We start from the raw sequence: 20,408 nt of genomic DNA, 5'->3' as shown, positions 1-20,408 counted from the left end.
TCAGTGTATCTTTGACAGTCAATGACGTAAATATACGGCGCCGCGAACAAGTCCGAAAATGGTCGATGCCATATATTTACGACGCCGTCTGTATGTTTAAAAAGAGCGCCAATTTCCTAACTTTTTTTTTCTGTCGTGTGCTGCCACTATGCGAGGATACAGGGAATTTTTTTTGCGCACCTCCCTCCTGGTTTTCTTTGCATGGTTTGTTTTAGCGCTAGTTTGCTCCCGCGCGTCTATGTACTACCGCTCGCGCATTGGCGTGCGCGCGGGCGGGCGGCCGTTTGGATTTTGTTTTGTGGGCAGTTTCGGCTTTTTTTGCTTGCGAAACTGATGGCTATCTCGTTTCTAATCGCTCAAAGGGCGACCGCTTGTTTCTTGCTCGTTTAGTGCTCACAGTGGTGCACATAGGAAAGATGCCGCCGTGCATGCGTTTCCATTTCTTTTCTTTCTTTTAAGACTTGCGAAAACTAATTGCCCTAGCTGGTTGGCGATAAGATGAAGATTAGAGGAAGTGCTTTTTTTTGATGGGCACACAACCAAATAGTTTTCCTGAGTGTGTGCACCTACGCAGTTCGATTACGCTATGGGCATACCTATTAGTGTAAGAGCAGGAACATTTGAGGCTTGCGAAATATTCTCGTGTGCGGATTTTCAAAGCCTTGAACTATGTGCATAAAGATGCATCAAATTTTTAATTCTGATAAGTTCATTTCCTTTTTTATTGTTATTCATGAATGAAGAGTGCATATATACCAACACAAAATATCTTTTTCTCACTTTTACGGTCACCCTAGAAAAATCATGGTAATTTTTTTTCAAAATAAATCCCTAAGAAGAGTCGGAATCTGCAATAAAAAAAAATCGACCCTGGGCAGTCGCATATGGCAAAAAAAATCGACCCTCAAAGGGTTAAGCATGAACACCCAATGCACTTGAAGGGATTCAGTCATGTGTGAATTCAGTGGGACAAGCCATGATGAACTTTCAAATGTGGCACTTTTTGATTTAAACTGCATTTTATGGAATCGGCAGGTAGTTTTCAACATTTATCGGTAAAGACTGAAAGCTCCAATTCCTAATTATATCTGGCACATGCCATAGGAGTGAACACATAAATTGGTAAAAATCAATGTGCAAGTAAGCCTTTGCAAGTGGGGCTCAAGTATGAGGGGCACTAAGGTTCCAGAATACTCTTTCCGAACATAAGCCCCATCCTTAGTTTTCATTTCATGTTGCAATAAAGGTACAGAATGAAATATGTGGAGAGATTACAGCATGATAAAACATGATGGTTTTATGTATAGTAGGCACTCCTGTGCTTGCTTTCACCTTTAATGTTGCACTACAATGTTGTGCAGTACTTTCATGTTTCATAAATGCAGTTCTTTTTTAACCTTTCTGTCCTTGGTATGCTAATCTAGGGTTCAGTGTTTTCGATTTTTATTTCCACCCAAATTTTATTTTCCTTCTGTGAGTGTATCTTTTAGATTAACATTTATCGGCTTTTTCTGGTGGATAAACTTTTCAAGCTTACTATTTCTTTTTCTTTTTTTGGTGAATATCTCTTGCTAATTTTGTTGACGGTGAATAATGTATGGCTGCTCATCCTACCCTTCCACACACTTGTGATGGAACACACATTCAACATGCAAAATAAGTGTCTAGCAAGGGTAAAATGCTGTGTGGCTCTGTGGCTATGCAGGAACTTACAAAACACAGTTGATATTGAAGAAAATAGAGAGAGACATTATCTGTAACATTATCAAGGTTATGAAATCCAGCGGATAATGCAGAAGAAAAAAAAAAAATGACAAGGTATATTCGGCCCTGCACTGCCATGAGGGAACCCTCCCAGTTTGCCCACCACCGTCGCACAGAGACTTCCAAGGACCCTGGCCAGAGCTCCCTTGGCCTTTTCTGCACACCTCTTCTCCCCGCTTCTCATTTTCATTGCAGCGACAGGCAAAACAGATGCAAATAGAGTAAAGGTAGCTTGGGTGGCAGGTGACTTTGACCTCACCAGGTTTCTTGCTGTAGGTTTCTTGCTGTAGGTTGTGTGTAGGTTTGCAGCTGCGAGCTGATCACCATCTTGGCTTTTGAGGAAAATTGTTTACTCACTCTTCTCACTTAAAACTGAGCCCAACCCAAACAAATAGACAGTTTCTTTAATTTTATTTTTGTCAGCTAAAACCGAAAATGCTGAACCTTAGCTGTAGCTGATAGTATGGTGAAAATTGTTAAAGGAGGATCAAGAATACTGAGGTTTACCTTTTTCCATTTTCTTGACCAGTGTTCATCATAACATGGCTTTAACTAAAACAGGTCTGTCACAACATAGATACACTAGCTCAATCGAAGCTGTCAGCTGCCATAAATTTGGGTCAAGTGTCGCGTAAATCCATCGGAGTTAATATATTGCACTGTTGAAACATAGGCACGGACTGTTTTTGAGGGTGGTGCAAGAAACTGCCCAGAGCTGGCTTTTAAGTACTGCAGCTACTTAAAGCTAACTTAAAGGGGTCCTGAATCACCCCTTAGACTTGGGGGAAAAAAACACAGTCAGCGGATAGCACTAGCTGCTATAAACATCTCAGCCAAATTTTGTAGTTGTGTGTGGTGCGTGGAGCCTGCAAACAGAGTGCAAAGTCACCTTTTTCTCAAATGCTCTCTTTTTACACAAGTCTTCTCCTCACTCTTTTTCGACTGGCATATTTCACCATATAGCAAAATCCCATACATGGCTTCTATCGGCCAATAGTTGACATCAATAAAGAAGGTTGCTTGAATCAGTGTGCTTCTTCCTATTGTTAGGATCAGAATCAGATTTTATTATTAGAAGTTGGGTCACATTACAAGCGTTTAGTATGCAGAAGGAGGTCCCATAGTCAGACTGAATCAGGACCTCCTATACAAGAACAGTTATTGTTAACATCTCAAAGCAACAGTAGCATATAATGAGGAAGTATACGAGCAACAAGAAAGGAACGGTTACAGAACAAAATACAGAATTGATTACAAATAATAACAAGGTTTAGCATATCTCATGGTGGCAGGAAAAATTGTGCGGGAACAAAATACCAACAGTTTATATACAACCAAAGAAAAAAAAAATGCGAACAAAGATCGATTACAGTAATCCTTGTCGTTAATCTGTCAATAAAAAATGCATTTTTAGTTCTCTCTTAAAATGTGATAAAGATCTTGCGTTTTCATTGTGAAAGGAAGAATGTTCCATGTTGATATAGAAGTGAATTTACTGTCTGTTTACCATAGTTAGTGCGGATTCTTGGTAAAAGAAAATTGTTATTCAATGCAAATCTGGTGGTACTATGAATCATCAGGTTAGATGGTGAAAATGGGATCGATGGTAGCTCATTATTCACGAATCTGTAGAAAAATAAAATACCTAGGTTGTATTTAGTGAGTCCAGAAATGGTAAGGATGTTATTCTCATGTAGTAGGGAATTGGCATTAGAAAAGCATGTACTGTAAGTTATTCTTATGGCTCGGTTCTGAACTGTCTGGAGAGACCCAATATGAGTACTATAGGTGTTTTCCCAACATATTATGCCATAAGTAATGTGAGTGTGGACAAAAGAGTGGTAAAGCGAGAGTAATGTGGTACGTGTGAAGCAAGGGTGTGTTTTAATTAAGATGCATATACCATAAGCTATTTTCTTTTTTATGCGAGCAATATAATTGTGATATTTCAAATTACAATCAAGTAGAATACCAAGGGAAGATGAACATGAACTTGGAGGAAGGCGGTTAGGACCAAAAGTGATAGTTGGAATGGATGGTATGTTTCGCTGATGTGAAAAGAATACAACAAATTTAGTCTTAGTTGTATTAATAGATAATATGTCAAGATTACACCACCTTAGGATATTTTCTAAGTCGGCATTTAACTTATTAACGAGAGATGAGATATCTTTATGATAGGTGAATATAGTGTTGTCATCTGCGTACAGAATGTGTTTTGTGGAAGCAAGACAGTTAGGTAAATCATTAATATAAACCAAAAACAGAAGTGGCTCCAGGATAGATCCCTGGTGCACACCAACGTTAGTAATTTGCTGTTGAGAATAATCATTGGAAATAGAAACAACTTGAACTCTGTTATATAAGTAGCTTTTTAGTAGTGAGAGTGCAGGCCCACAAATACCAATTGCTTCGAGTTTAGAGAAAAGGATATTATGATTTATGCTATCAAGTGCTTGCATTAGATCGATAAAAACTGAGGTGGCGAGAAATCCTTCGTCAATTAATTTTTTTAGTTGGTCAGTAAGGTGAATGAGTGCCAGCTTTGTAAAATATCCATGGCGAAAACCAAACTGGCATGAAGAGAGGATATTAAATTTAGAAAGGTATTTGGTTAGCCGAATTTCAATTAGTTTCTCAATAACTTTCCCAAAGAATGGTAAAATGCAAATAGGTCTGTAGTTATTTAATAATGAGCTGTCGCCTTTTTTAAAAACTGGAATGATTTTGCCATGCTTAAGATCAGAAGGAAATAAACCAGTCTTGAATAATAAATTAACATTAAATTAAAGTATATCTGGAATTAAGTGCACAAGCAATTTAATGTTAGCAGGGTGGACCTCATCAATTCCAGCGCATGTCATTTTTAGATCATTTATAACAGCAGTTATTTCTTCTGGTGTTGTAGGAAATAGAAGCAATGAATGAGGTAGACGATTCATGCTGATGGCCTGTGTAGGAGAAGGTAAATTAAGAAAGAAAAAACTACTAAAAGCCTCAGCTATATCGGCAGGGGAATTGAGCTCCACTCCATCATTTAAAATTCTGGATACTTGGTTTAGTCGTGTGTTATTGTTTAAGAAGGAGTTTACAATGTCCCATTTTTTTTTAGTGTTATTAGCCGCCTGTAAAATTTTTTGCTCTATATACTATCATTTAGCTGATTTTAGTTTAGAGGTAAGAGTGTTATAGAAGCTTTTATATTGGGCACGTAAGTTCATGTTCAACAGTTGCCTTTTGTTTTTCCTATATAAGCTGTCCCGTTTGCACAAAGCTGTTAATAACTACTGTGAGATCCATGGATTGTGAGAAAATGCTACAGTTTTTTCACATTTCTTTTTGGAGGTGAAATGTCGTAAGTATTATATAATACGTGAAAAAAATGTTGAAAGGGCTTTCTGTGGGTCGTTTAGTGATTTAATTTCAGACCAAGTTGTGTTAGCAACAGCAGTTATGATGCCGACTTTGTCCAGAACATCTTTATTGTGTGAAGGTGGGCAAGGTCGTACGTTGGAATAGAAGCTTAAGAGCAGGGAATAATGATGATCAGTGATGTCCAGGTGCAAAACTTTGGCCTCTAGTGAATGAAGGTTAGAAAAGAGCGTGATCAATAAGTGTTCCTGTGCGGTTAGAAACTTGGCGTGTGGGGACGCCAAATAAACAATCATATCTGTAGCTATGGAACAAACTAGTATAGTGAATACATATGGGTGATGTTTCATCGAGTAAATTAATATTTATATCACCCATTATAACAACATTTTTATTTTCTAGTGATATGGGTTAGATATGATCAAGGTTGGTACAGAAATCATTAACTGATGAAGGAGAACGGTAAATGCAGCCAAATATGAAATTCTTGTTGTCCTGAGCAAGGAGCGGTTACTGAATTCAATCTAAACAGATTTGCAATTAGTAATGGTTAAGGAAAGGTCGTGTCTTTGATAAGCAATATTAGGAGAAACATATATGGCCGCACCACTGTGACAGCTCATTAATATATTGCAGTATTCCGATTTATAGTTAGGGAAGCAGTACAAATTTTTGTCGTCATCAGATAACCAAGTTTCAGTAATGGCAATTAGTGAAAACGAAGTAGTTAGCGATTCGAAAAAATTATCGATTGCGTGAAAGTGCTTACGAAACCCCTCGCATTAAAATGAATGATGGAAGGAAATCCACTTAAAAAGGAATTCACTTAATGTGGTTTCAGTAGGGAATCCATAATTGTTATGTCAATTGGTTAAACAATGAGCTCTAGTCTATTTTGGTTAGGTCAGATTCGTCTCGAATGCAGAGAACATTGCTGTTAGTAGTCTTCCTAGCCTTGATTTGGCAGTTGTCCGTCCAAAGGAACGTCCAGTTCCTTTCTTTCTTCAAAGTTAGGGCTTTGGAAAAGAGAGCCTTGTTAGATGGGGTCAGAGGCTCGTTTACAAAGACGGGAGCGTTAAATGAGCCAGAAAATCCAATGTCACTAAGACAGAGTTTGGCTGTACACGCTTTGCTCACAATACCAGAGCCAAGCAATGATATTTTTCTTGTCGTTAGCTCTGGTTGGTACGCGATGAACAATGTCCAGGTCGCTAGGCGATACGGAACAGCCAATTTTGTCTCCTACTGTTTTTATTATTGCGATACAATATTTGATGCAGTTTAACAAACAGGCTGAAATAAGCGAAAATCTGCTTTTCGAATTTGAGTAGGAAGTAAAACTATCATACATCATCTACTATTGTATACTATCACTCAGCAGGGCCCACAGTGGCCGTGCATGCCCGCGTAGGAATGAAACTTTGGCCACACTGATTATTAGTGCTGTAGCCATCGAGTCTTGCTAAGTTCTCTTAGTTTTGAACACTCAACTAGCCTTGAACCACGCAACATTTAAAGTCAGACCAGACGTGCACTTGCTGGCGCGCACTAGCTCCTGGCTGATCCTGGCTAGACACCTTGGCATACCACTTCGTATTGAGCTACTGTGCAAAATGTGCAATTTGAATGTGGTTACTATCTATCAGTCAAGCTGGCACAGGACAAAGCTGGTCCTCCGCTCACTATATTGCCGCATAGCACAGCCAGACAGGAGCATATGAATGCGAGCATGCACTCCAACTCTGTTGTGTACATGGTTAGGTACCAGTTGCGTATAGCTGCATCTGCAGTGTAGTGTAGATACCGCGGCCGCCGCAGGGTGCTGCAACGCGCACGCTTGCTAAAAAAAAAACATGCTCTGGTTGGTGTCTGTGGGTGACATCACTATAAAGGCCTGAGCGCGAACATCTGATAGAACAGGTTGTCTGCTTTCTAAGTTGCCTACCCTCGAGGTGTGTCACCATCGTGGCCTAAGCTTGTTACATTAGGAATCCTTTCAACGTGAGTGCGGAGTGCGGCATCCATCGCTTAGCAGATGGGCATGCCAGATACGTACTTGCACGAGCGAACATGAAGAGTAAGTTTGTTCGGCTCTCAGTAATTGTGGGATTGTTGTAGAGATAAGTGCAAAAGAAAATGTGTTACTCATGTTACTCAGTGCAAGAATGTTCACGTGTAGCTATCTAGCACACTGTAGCACAGAAAAAGGGTGGGACACTGTGAACTGTAATGTAAGCTGAGGGATAGCCTCTGAGTTTGGTGAATCGTAAGTGCCAAAATCATAAGTGCTATATGAACATCCGAAATCAAATTTGAACTGCGCATCACGGTGACATTCAATAGGGCAAAGCATTGTCTGCACTACCCCGCTTTGCAGTAGCCTTCGCAGTGCAAGGCATTGAAGAAGAAGCAGAAGCACTGCAAAGGGTATCACAGGCAATCTTTGTCTGCCGATAACTACGCTTCTGCTGAACACATTGAAGTACTTCTTGCTGCAAAGTATTTCTAACAGTTCTGGCTAGGACATGGGTCGAGCTAGCACATTCAAGTCAATGTCACGTGAAAAGTTCAGCATCATTTGCAGCAGGTATAAAAAAATGTTCAAACATGTTTTTGTTGAAAGCAGCATTATTGTCAGTGTGGACTATATTAGAATCAATGTGTTGCTTATAATGAGTTTTCCTTGTTATATTTTTAGGATGTATGTTTTTGCTTGTGAAACTGCACCAGCATTAAGTTTTCTTGTGTGTTAAGGAATGCACTCTCTGACTGCATGGTTGTTTGACATGTCTGTGGAGATGCAAAAATTTTTTATTAGGTTTGGTGCTTGAAAACTATTGTGCTTGCTTACATTTATACTTTTCTGGTGACTTCGTGAGTTATAAATGAGGGAAATATCAAGAACCATGCTGCAAATGCTAGGGACTGTACAATGGCTCTTTCTAACTTGGCTGCCCACAGGTGGCTGTTCCACCACCATCACTGCAATCTACCATCACATCTGCTACTGTATATCCTCACCTGAGACACCAGTATGCTCAGTACGCTGCTAAGAAGAAATATGATGTTCCACCGCCGTCACACGCTGTTCCAGCAGTTGCAACTATATCGGCTTCATCAGGTGTTGCACCGATTGGAGGAGCATCAGCAGTGACTGGAGCCCCTGCTGCCTCAGCTGCCATTGTGGCACAAAGCAGCCCCACTGTTGCACTGTCGTCAACACATGTGACAGTGCCCCTGCCTACAGATACGTCTGTACCACCACCCAATATGGCTGTGCCCCCGCCTGCAAACACAGCGGTGCCTCCACTTGGTAATGTGCCATCTCCAGTGAACGCGACTGTGTCACTTCCACCAAGTCAAACCGTTGTGCCACAAACGCCTGTGGCCCCACCGGCTGACACAACTGTGCCCCCACCAACGAACACAACTGCGCCCCTGCCAGCCAACACAGCTGCACCACCACCCACCGATACATCAGTGCCACCTCCCAACTATAGTGCAAATGATGGCTGGAGGCAAGTAGTTATTCTTGGGGCCATAAACTTGCTTATTAGCTGCTGTTGTGCAGCAATACATATTCTCAGTCTCAACAACTCCATGCAGTGAAATGAGAGGCTAGAACCTTACAGCTAGGAACGAGACCTAGCCACGTGATTCTTAGGAGGCCTTGTTGTATGTGTGCTGCTGTCGTTTAGGTGACCTTTCCATTCAGCAGCCATCATAGACAAGGGGGTTAGCTCCAGGCAGTAAATCGGCTGTTTCCTTCTGGTTCTTCCTTTCTGATTGGCTGATGTGACTTGTAGCTTTGGAATTGTTGAGACTGAGTACTATAGACCTTTCTGATAAGAACTCTCTTGGTTTCACCATATGCCTTCTGTATTGTTGAGCATATGGGAGTGCCTGTTCAAAAGCACATTGGATAGCAGCCATGTGCCCCTTATACCTACACACAACAGTCTAGAGATGGGTGTTCTCTCTTTCCTCAATGTAAATGCCTATGCACGCCTTTTTGGGCTGTAAGTGTCATATTTGTTTTTTTAATGTTAACTTGGCAGCTGGGCAGTTAGCATGTCTTTTAATTCTTTTTCTTCAACACAATAATGATATCTAGTAACTTTATAGTTTTAAGCATTAAGACATGACATAAGGAAACTTCTCTGGTCAGGTAGCTGTTGTGCTTCAGCCCAGTATGGGCATTCCTTTGGTTTTATTGGATGTGTCATTGCTCTTTTTTAATTTTTGAGGGGAGAAAGCTCAGCACCTGGGAATGTAGTGTTTCAATTTCTTTGAGAATTTTTCTTCTCAAAGAATTACTAATAACTGGTAACTTTGTTGTTCCCTCACCCCTCTCTCTTTTAGGTTTCGTGTCCCACCACCATCGATGACTGTGCCCCCACCTTTGTTCCCGTCAGCGCAAGCTTCATCCTTGGAGTCCACACATGTATCTGTGCCTTCAAAGCCATCAACACCACCGCCATCACCGCGCACTTGCACAAACCACAATGATTCAAAGACATCTCCACCTACAGCCAGGCAGGCAGCACCAACACTGTCTGCCTCCTCCCAGGCGGCATCATCATCTGGCCTCACACCTCTCTACTATCGGAGTTTGCGACCACAGGCAAAGTCTTCATATCTGAGCAGTTACCAGGCATCGGCACTTCCAGAGGAGGAGTATAACAACTATGCAAAACCAACATTGCGGACTAATGGTAATAGCCTGTCAAGCACATCGTTAGCTGTTTCTGATGGCACTTCTGCCACCCGCTCAGCTGAGAACAGGACGAAAAAGTCAGACTGGGAGATGATGCCCCCTCCATCGCAGGCCAAGCCTACACAACCAAGAATCAGCTCACTGGGTAAGACCTAGTAATAAGCTATTTGGGAACTTGTTATCGTCATGTGCTGCGGGCTCTGAAGTGTACTGGTTGATTGTCATCCTTCAGTTTTATTTCTTTCTCTGTTGCACTCTGCTCTATTTTATCGTGATATATTGTGACCTGGCCATTTTCATCCTGCCATTATTTTGGTAACGTGCGTTGCAGTGCATTTCGCTGTAAGGAATTGGGTTAGGCAAGGAAAGGTGCTTCATAATCCTTGAAAACTTATGCACTTCATAAAGTCTCAAGGGGCGGGAAGCTTAAACACCATTGCAAATGCATTTTGTTTTTTTGTTTTCACCTTCCTTACTGTTGCTATTGTGTACCATTCCTTAAAGGGCCCCTCACCAGGCCACATAGAAAATATCGGTTATATGCTGGAAGTTGTTAAATGTCCTCTAACAATTGTTCTACCATAACAATTTCTTAAAATGTTCATTAATAGCAGAGATAAAAATATTTGAAGTGGTGTGAACCCATGATTTCAGGAGGCAAATGACACCACCAACGTAGACACTCTCTCTACTTGCCCTGTCTAGCCTCTGCTAGAGAAATTCTTTGCCTGTATTCTCCCATACCGGAGCTAGAGGATCACGTGACAAACACATCTTGGGCCCCGCCTTCTTTTTATTTATCTCTCTCTCTCTCTCTCTCTCTCTCGCATGTTTTTGCTGAATGGCGCACTTCCAATGACTGTCTTGTGCGCAAGCTGTTGCATTAGTCTCATTTCGCGCAGCGGATGATAGCGACGTTGGAACATGGCAGAAAATGACATACAGTCGAACCCCGCTACAACGAACGCCGCTTCAACGAAATTTTCGCTTCAATGAAATATTTCCAATTCCCTGTCAGCTAGCCATAGAAGTCAATGCAAAAAAGTTCTAGCCACAACGAACAATTTTTCGGGCTTGTTTTTGCTTCAACGAAATTTTCGCTCGGTGGAGCTGGGCTTTAAAATTTGTTTTGCGATAAAATAAACATAACCCCAATTTTTTTCGTACATCCACGCCGCTTAGGTTCACCAAAAACATGCACCCACTGCATCGTCGCCGATAAACAAACTCATGGAGGGGTGCCATTGTTTGGTGGTGATGACGATGGGGCTAACTGCCTTGCGACAAGATGCAGGCCCACTTTGCCAAATGGGAGCCACAGCCAATCCGTATCCATCATAGGTCACGCTATCGCTGGTGCAACGCGGTGACGCAGATTTTCGTTTGTGCTTGTGCGCGCGGCCAGCATGGCGACAAAGCGGAAGTTTCTTTCTTTGGAGGTGAAGGCGTGAATCATCAGCGAGGTTTCGAGCGGCAGAAAGAAAGGAGACGTTGCAGCAGCATACCTGCCAACCCTCCCGATTCGCTCGGGAGACTCCCGATTTTTGACTGAACTTTCCGATTGTACGATCACTATCTTATATCTTCCGAAAAGCGGTCTCTGTTCGCGCAATAATGGTTTTTGCGAAACCGGCATCGCGGAATCTACAGCCGCATCATAATCGTCAGCATCACCAACAACGGCAGCACTAGCACCATCGGTATCATCGTCTAAGCAGCCGACTACAGCGCCTAGTAAGCCGACCAAAGCCAGAGCCAATGTAGTTCTTGCATTTCATCCATACCTTCCTCCATGGTGCATCTTGTTGCTGCTGCTTTTGTGTATGATTAGTGTTGGCTAGGCCGTGTGTGCGGTGCACCATGTAAAGTTAGAATTCTCGTTTGCTTGATGCCATGGCGCTATCCAAGCCGAAGAAAAGGTATTAGCAGAAGTTATTGCGAACTTCTGAATTTCCGTGCTTTTTGAGATCAAGAAAAGGAGAACATTTTGCATTTTGTAGAACGTTTGGATGCGACGTCAGCGTGTCTCACAGTGTCAACGGCGACTTGAAACTGCACGTTTCCACGGCGAAGCATCAAAGCTATGTTCGCACCGCTGAGCAGCAAGGCAACATAGTGAACTTTCTCCGGAACAAGTGCGATGACAGTGTCATACATGTGGAGTGCGTGTTTACGGGATTCCTCGTTGAACACAACCTACCCCTTGGTGTCAGCGACTATGTTGGGCCTCCTCTACGGAAAATATTTCCAAAATGCGACGAGGCGAAGCGCTATGGATGTCGATGCAACTCTGAAACTCAACTCTGAAGAATGCGGAGGTGGCCAACCTGAAATTTATTTCACAGGCATCGCTCTCGAGTCTTCGTTTCTTTATTCAGAGTTTCCCTCAGCTGCTGCCACGAGATTCCAATGAATCTGCTGAAGACGCTTTAGATGCTCTCGAAGCTGAGTTTGCCACACTACAGGTGTACAGTCTTCCAGAGGACATTCTTAATGAAGAAAGGTGGGGCATGCAGTGGTCTATGGTTGTAAAAACGAAAAACACTGATGAAAAACATGTTTCACCGAGTTGCTAAGGCCACCAGATGTTGAAATAGTGATGCAACCCCCCCCCCCCCGCTGGCGCGAATATAAAGTCTCCCGATTTTGGATCTTGGGCAGGTATGCAGCAGAGTTCGGCATCTCCAACAGCACGCCGTCGACAATTTTGAAGTCGAAGGACGCGATCACCAGTGCTCTTTCTGCGGGGGGGGCGTCCGCCAAATGGAAGAAGTTGACTCAAGCTGCACATGAGGATCTTGAAAAGGCGTTGTTTACATGGTTCCTCGACATGCGTGCCAAGAAAATGCCAATCAGCGGAAGCGTGCTGCAGCAAAAGGCACTTAACTATGCTTGCATGCTCGGCATCGACGATTTTAAGGCAAGCACAGGTTGGCTGACCCGCTTCAGGGCCCGACACGACATCATTGCGAAAGTGTTGTGCGGTGAACAAGATGCATCGGGCCCTGCCTTGTGCACTGGATGTAATGGACGCTTTTGTCGTCATTTGTAATTTCAATGTCACCCACGATGACGACGTCGCAATGCAGCTGCTGACCGAGTGCGAACATCGCACCACGGCGATGATGACCAAAGGACGGAGGCAAACAAAGATGACCGACTCTTTTCGGAAATGAATGATGTTTTTGAATGGTGTAGTGTTTTTGAAATCTGACAGTGTTTCGGGTCAGATTTTGTCACACGGCTGCATGACATGGGAACAAGCAGACGAAATGGAAGTATGTGCGTCTCTTGCTGTGGTGCGAAGTGAAACAACAAAGATGTAGACATTCGGTTTGCGTGTTCTATTATTTCCCTAAACTTTACTTTGTCTGTTGAAGCAACAGATTAAACAAATAATCGACATTGCCTTGAATAATTCTCGAAGTCGTGGGTCACTATGGGTGACGTCGCAGCACTGCCACCTATGTGGGCACGCTTGTGTGATGTACGTCGACTCTCCGGCTGGGAGCACGGTGCCCGTGAGAAGGCCAAACTGCATTTGGTTTGAAATTTAAGCTCTTTCTGCGGCACATAGGACGTACCACTTAGCAGACATAATTGCTAGTGCGCATTGTATGCACTGCGCTTGTCAGCTCAGAAATGTCCAGACTTGGTGAGGGGCCCATCAAAGGGCCACTAAAAAGAAATAATGAAACAATTTAACCTGATAAAGCATTCTTTCAAAACACTATTTTAATTAATTTAGCACTAAAAGGTTGAGTATTATAAAATAAAAATGAAGGTGAAAGTTCTATCTTTTTTTAAAATTTAGCACTGAAACCTCAGCGTCGGCTTGTGAGTGTGACATCACGTTTCGAACTACGTGTATTTTCTCATATTTTGGCCATTGTGGCGCTTTAAAGTTCTCCAAGCTTTCTAAGTTGAGTCTTTGGCTAATTTGCAATACAATGCAGTCGACCTTTACTTACGAAAGCTTAACTAGGCCTAAGCAGAAGTCATCAGAATCCATGACGTCACAGCTGGATGGTGCAGGAAGTCCAAGGTGGCGTCGCCACCTGTCTTTTATTATTGTGCCTTTTCCTGGCTTATATTAAGCGTCTTCTTACGTTAAGATTGTGGAAGAACAATTTACTACTACAGCTCGAAATATTGTTTCTTTTTAGTGCCCCTTTATATGACGCAACCAGGAATACAATGCGAGGGGGGACTTTCAGTCTCTCAGAAAAGGAAAATGTTACGTTAGAATCATAACGTGAAGTGATACTGCAAAGAAACGGTGAATGGGAAATAACGCATAAATTGGGGTGACCACAGGGTGCTTTATTCGTTGTTACTGTGAACTGCTGTCGCAAAATACAGTGAAAGGACGAGTACAATCACAATTTACTTGGCACTGCTGGCGTCTTGGTAATTGACAGCGAGAACTGCATTGTTCTTCACACCACAAAAGTTATTGGACAGGCAGCACTCCAGGAGTGCCCATGGCACAATCGAACATGGCAAAGCTGTGCTCGGTTGCGTATGTTCGAACACGGCTCTGTAGGTGTAGCAGTGGTCGTGATGCTGCCTTGTGGTTTAGCTCGCTGCAGCTTGAAGTGTCATGGAAAAAAAAAAAAAGTAGTTGTGTCACAATGCAATGCGAAGCACATTCTGAGGCCGAAAATTTTGCAAAGCTCTCATTGTATTCATGGAAATGTGGTATTAGCATTTCCTGTTGTCTTTGGTGGTGGTATGCATTTTCTTTTTTTGATAGCATGGGTTTCTTTGCGTATGTGTTGAGTGGCTGCATGCAAGCAGGTTTTCTTGCCAAGCATCCCAAGTGGATGAACATGACTGGGTTGCAGGTCTCTAACAATTGGAGTTTGTTTTTGTCAGCAGAGCTGTGGTACCGTATAATGTGGAATATAGGTTGAGGCGGAATATAGGTCGACCCCCTTACATTGAAGCAAAGAAGTGAACATAAAAATTAATAAGGCACAAAACTTCGTTTTATTTAGTTGTGCCGCCAGACTCGTCACCTGCTCATTCGTTTGAGCTGTCTGAACTCTCGTCCGAAGACGACTGCTTTTCACTGGCTGCGTCCCACAACATGTCATCCTCGGTGCTGTCCAAGGAGTTGCTAATGCAACACTTCTTGAATGCCCGCACCACCATATTGTTGGGCAGCGAGCGCCAAGCCTGCGACACCCATGTGGCCACAGTGGCGAGAGGCGGCCTGCGCAGCCGGCCGGTTGGGGTCGTCGGGCTGTCGCCGGCCATCCACTGATTATATAGTTCACGGACACGGTCTTTAAAGGGCTTGTTGAGCACGACGTCCAGTGGCTGAAGTGTTGACGTCATGCCTCCCGGAATGACGGCGAGTTCCGTCCTCCCGTACCGGAGTGCCTGCTTCACACCTGCGGTCAAGCGCCCGTGAAAGGCATCCAAGACGAGCATGCTCAGACACCGCAGGAGTGCACCGGGTCGCTGATTCCAGACGATCTTAATCCAATAGAGCATGAGGGCCTCATCCATATAGCCCTTTTCATTCACGCGAACGACAACATGTCGCGGGAAAGCCTCTTTCGGCAGCGTCTTCCTCTTGAATATTATGTATGGGGGCAGCTTTCTGCCGTCTGCAGTACACGCGAGCATCAACGTGAAGCGCGAATGCTCGTTCCTCATATAAAGAAGCTTGACTTCTTTTGCGCCGCGTTCGCACACTGTGGTGGGCGACGGCATGTCGAACCACACCGGCGTTTCATTAGCGTTGCCGATCTGTCCCAACATGTAGCCATGCTGCTGCCGGAGACGGATAACATAGCGCTGGAATTCGACCAGCTTGTCCTCGTATGCCTCTGGCAGCTTCTGGCAGATTGATGTGCGCCATCAAAGTGCGAGTCCCTTGCGTCGCATGAAGCGACGAGCCCAATAAATGGAGCCCTTGAATTGTTCCTTGGGCAGTCCGGATTCTCTGGCCGCGTTAACGTTGGGCCGTGTCGGTCACCAAGGAGGTGATAACGATACGGATGCCGAAAGGTCTGCGCTCCTACAGGTTGCCAGACGACTACTCACGTTGTGCCAAGGGCCGGTATATAAGTCGAGGGGTGAACTTTAGTAATATTTTTTGGAAAAAACCTCGACCTATATTCCGCACTATATGGTAACTCCTCTCTATGATGGTTCATTGGAAGGGGGCAAGAATAATAAGCAATTTGCCTTTCAGGTGTTTGTATTTTACCAGCTGGTTTTTCTTCTAGACATTGCATTTAGTGAAACGGAGAGCTTAAAGTAGTTCTTGATTGTTTGTGACAGTGGTGCATGTGAACTTCAGGACATTGGTTTCATAATGTATCCAATAATCGCAAACTACTTGACCCTTTCAGGCGCTGATTCTCCTCATTTAAAACTTACCTGAACTGCATCTCCTACATTTCCAGAATCGTAAAAAGCATACAGCTGCAAAATAGATTAACAATTTTCAGTCCTTTAGTGTGTGTTGTCATGTCTAGAGGATGTGGACTCCATGTGAAAACTTCTTCAGGAACATCAGCTTGGAGGACATCAACTATTTCATATCTAACAGGCTTGAAAAGCACCCGTGCAGTCAGTTGAAAATTGTGCCTGGTGCAAAGAATTGTCAAAAACAATGAAAGGAGTGAACCCACTACATACAACGATGTACTCACACTGAATAAATATACCCAACCATCTACATTTCCACTCATGTTATTAAAACATCTTGCACTTGTTATTCAAACTTGCTGCACAATTCCATTCAGAAGTGTTTTAAGATCTATGTGACACATTTTAGATTTCATTACTTTCATCAGTGCCTTTGCTTTTGATGCACAACTTTGGCATAAGCAATTGTGTATACATTGTTTCAAAGGGTTAAAGCTGTTCACTTACGCTTCTCGTGAGGAATTCTGGAATTTAAATGTTTCAAGTAGTCAGAACAAGAGAAACAAGATTGACTTGCACAGAATAAGGAAAGGTAGTTGATAATAACTGCATGAGGCAAGGGCAACATAGCAGACACTGTGGCCAAGGTTGGAAGGCTGAGTTGGATTAGTGTGATGAAGGGGGCAAATAAGAATTGCATTGGCAAGAAGGCAATGGACAGTGAAGCTGGTGGCATGAAGAACATCCCAATAAGTAGTGGCCATATGTATTTTTAGATGATTATTAATATCGCGAGACTGATGAGAAAAAGCTATGAAAGGGTTAAGTACGGAATTTTAGGATGGAGCTGTTAGAAGGAAAGGAATACTGTAGCATTTCACTTTTCAAAGGTACCTGTGGAATCACTGACAAACTTGCTTGTGACAAAAGATGTAGAGTAAAACATAACTGTATGAAGTGATAAGGTGGAAGCTTGGGCGAGTTGTTTTATTCAATATCGACATGTTTGCACAACTGCGAGTCGGCCTAGTTGGAACAGATTCATTATTTAAAAAAACTTTTTATGCGCAAACAGACAGGGACAAAGAAAAGGGTAACACAAGGACGAGCGCTTCGTCCTTGTGTTACCCTTTTTTTTGTCCCTGTCTGTTTGCGTACAAAATGTTTGCACAGCGCAAAAAGCGAAAAAAGAAGGAAGTGTCTGGTGTTGTGTTCTTCCTTCAGTCCTCGTCTTTTGCGCTGTGCAAACATGTCGATATTGTATGAAGTGTTGCCATACAGAAAATTTGGAAATGGGTATCAAAGCAATATATGTTTTGTATTGTTAAAAAAAAATGTATTGCTTTTGTAAAGGAGCTGCACAGGAATTCAACACTATATTTTTCTTCTGATATACTAGCACCTGCATATGCTTGTTGAAACAGTAAATGCTTTTGTGTGATTAATTTGATTTTCTCAGACACTCTTCAGACTTCTGTTTTTTTAACTTCTGACATACCTTCTTTTCTTTCATGCCTTCTGCGGCTGGTGACTTGGCGTTGCCATGCAAACCTTCGATGCCCTGATCAACGTGCAACGTCCATCATTTGGAACTGAAAAACTGACTTCTTCCAACCTGGACGCACTATTTATTGGACCCAATCTTCTGCAACTAACATCATCCTGTTCTTTCCTTTTTATTGCGCACCTTTGCCGATCGACGGATGGACATTATTTGAAATACTGAAACGTTGTTCTGCTGTTGCACTGTTTTCTATTTCTATTTTTTTTTCATGTTCTTTGTTTCTCATATTTCTTACTGAATTTTTTGGTTTTGTGCAATGCACTGGGTTTTGACCTTGCTTTTTGTTGGTGTGGGCGGTTTGGGTTTTGGGGGCTTGTTTCTGTGTTATTTCGGTGCAGTATCCTACACCTATCCAAACTTGAAGCGACCAGGGGATTCTGTGGCCAACTCAGACTGGAAAAGGCCAAGAGGTGCCCTCTAGGTACAATACTTACACAGTTGCATGACTTAAAAAGGTTTCTTAGTATGCCTGTTTTAAGTAAAATTGCTGTGAAAACAAACACAATGAGTCAAACGAGAACAAGTTGAAAGCAGGAGCCAACGTTTCGACAAGTGGACTTGCCTTCTTCAAGGTGACATATGCTTTCCTCGCCGCAGTACATATAGGTGAGGTTCATCTAAAGGGTAAGGCGGGTGGGAGCGGCAATGAGTAAAGGTGTGTTTGTGGTGAGGGTGTCAAATTGAGAATAAAGGAGTGTTGTGCACAAGGCCAATGACGTGGCTGCCTGTCACTCGCGTGTTAATGGCCGCATGTGTTCCAGCGTCTGATTGACACGTGATTGACAAACGACCGTGTCACTGGCCTTGTGCACAGTACTCCTTCATTCTCAATTCGACACCCTCGCCGCTAACACTTTTTCGCTTGTTGCCGCTCCCACTCATCTTATGCCCTCTCCCCTTTAGATGAACCCCACCTATATAAACTGCGAGGAAAGCATATGTCGCCTTGAAGAAGACAAGTCCACTTGTCGAAACGTTGGCTCCTGCTTTCACCTTGTTCTCCTTTGGCTCTTCGTCTTAAATTTTCATCTCCCACCTTCGCCGTGTTTTCCCTGTGGAAACAAGCAGTACTTGGCTATGTTCACCTCACCTTGTGAAGACATTAGGCAGTGACATTCTTTTAATTCGAACTTGTGCCAAACAAGAATGATGGAAAATAGTGCTGCATGAATGGACCACATGCTGTGTGCATGTGGCCCATTTGTGCTCACTGTACAGAAGTCCAAAATTCCCTGCCCTTGTAGTGGTAGGAATGACTGAACATCAGAAAGCGTGACAACATGCCATGTTGTTTATGCTTTTTCTTGAATGCATAGCTTACTTCACTCGGGGTTAATTTTGTATGTGATGCTTGTACATAAAGTCAAGATCACAGAAGCTTATTGCTGCTGAGAAAGTTCTATACAGTAGTTGATGTTAATGATTGGGTGTGATGGATTACTAATGTCAGGACATCACTGCACATTAATCCTATTGTGGTTAATACTACGGCACCAGACATAGCTTGTAGCACTTGCTTTGCTGCTCCAACCATCTTATCCGGTCATGCTGAAGTACACATGCCATTGGATGGCTTTCTTGAGATTTTTATGGTATAGTATTTCCGTTTTCTTGCTTTACAGGCTCAACCAAAACTGCCTACATCTGGGAGAGCCATTTCTGCGAGACAGTCGTCGAGGTTTGGTGGGTCCCAATAGTGCTGGTCTGTCGAATCCGAAATGGTCAAGTTTTCATAAAATACATTCTACATGGAGGAGGCTTGCTGGCCCAGTCCTTTTCAGTCTATCCTCTCGTATGCCTTTTGGACATGTTCTATAAAGAGGTTTTTCAAATGTAAATATACCAATGAAGTTCCTTTAATGTCAGTGTCGATCAGAGGCCATCTGTAAATAGTATTGTGCTTTGCCTGTAGCATGAGGTAAGTGCTCAGGAGTGCTTATTTTATTTGGCAATAAAAAAAAAAATACTGTAAACAGACCTTTGCATGTTCTCTCATTTGTGCAAGCTTCGCATCAAGATGCTTTGCACAGTGCGTCATGTAGGAGTTAAAGCGTACGTGAGCTGTTAGCTGCTCTTGGGCAAGGCATTCCTTGACTCTCACCTGCCATGGTTGCTTAGTGGTTTTGGCGTGGTGCTGCTAAGTGTGGTGCTGGTGTGGTCGCGGGATCAAATCCCGGCCTCGGTGATCGTATTTTGATGAGTGCGAAATGCAAAAGCAACCGCGTACTGAGATTTACATGCACATTATAAAGAATCCCAGGTGGTCAAAATTAATCCGAAGCTGCCCACTATGACGTGCCTTATAATCAGATTGTGGTTTTGGTATGTCAAACCCCACAATTTAGTTTAGTTAGTTCCTTTACTCTTGGGAATGCAATAACTTGTGACAACATGATGCTGTTCATTGAAATTGAACATCATCACTTTGCGCACGAAGAAGTGAGCTAATCCACTGTAATGTGCAACAAATGTAAGATGCATATGCTGTATTGAAGTGCTGCTACTAAAGCAAATGCATCTGCTTTGCTATGCAGGCCTCTCACCAGTGTGTACATACCTACTCTCTTCCTGCCAAGCTTCACCTTGGTGTTTCTTGTTACGTGC

General features: G+C 42.9%; 1 protein-coding gene across 2 annotated transcripts in view; it reads left to right on the top strand.

Moving 5' to 3' along the window:
- The window catches only part of LOC126543003 (uncharacterized), a 68,759-nt gene extending 48,978 nt beyond the window's left edge, over positions 1-19,781 (top strand). Inside the window, exons 13-16 of one of the 2 annotated variants that reach the window (XM_055077561.2) lie at positions 8,098-8,654; positions 9,499-9,998; positions 18,143-18,225; positions 19,427-19,558. In XM_055077561.2, coding sequence (XP_054933536.1) covers positions 8,098-8,654; positions 9,499-9,998; positions 18,143-18,225 — 1,140 coding nt within the window. In that variant the 3' untranslated portion in view covers positions 19,427-19,558. Of the gene's footprint in view, positions 1-8,097; positions 8,655-9,498; positions 9,999-18,142; positions 18,226-19,426 lie in introns of both variants that reach the window. The other variant, XM_055077560.2, reaches the window with a different exon arrangement.
- The last annotated feature ends 627 nt before the right edge of the window (positions 19,782-20,408 follow it).

Source organism: Dermacentor andersoni, chromosome 2 (genome assembly GCF_023375885.2).
Source record: "Dermacentor andersoni chromosome 2, qqDerAnde1_hic_scaffold, whole genome shotgun sequence".
Classification (NCBI taxonomy): Eukaryota; Metazoa; Arthropoda; class Arachnida; order Ixodida; family Ixodidae; genus Dermacentor; species Dermacentor andersoni.
Note: the sequence above shows the minus strand (reverse complement) of the source record. Positions and strands in the feature narration are given on the sequence as shown.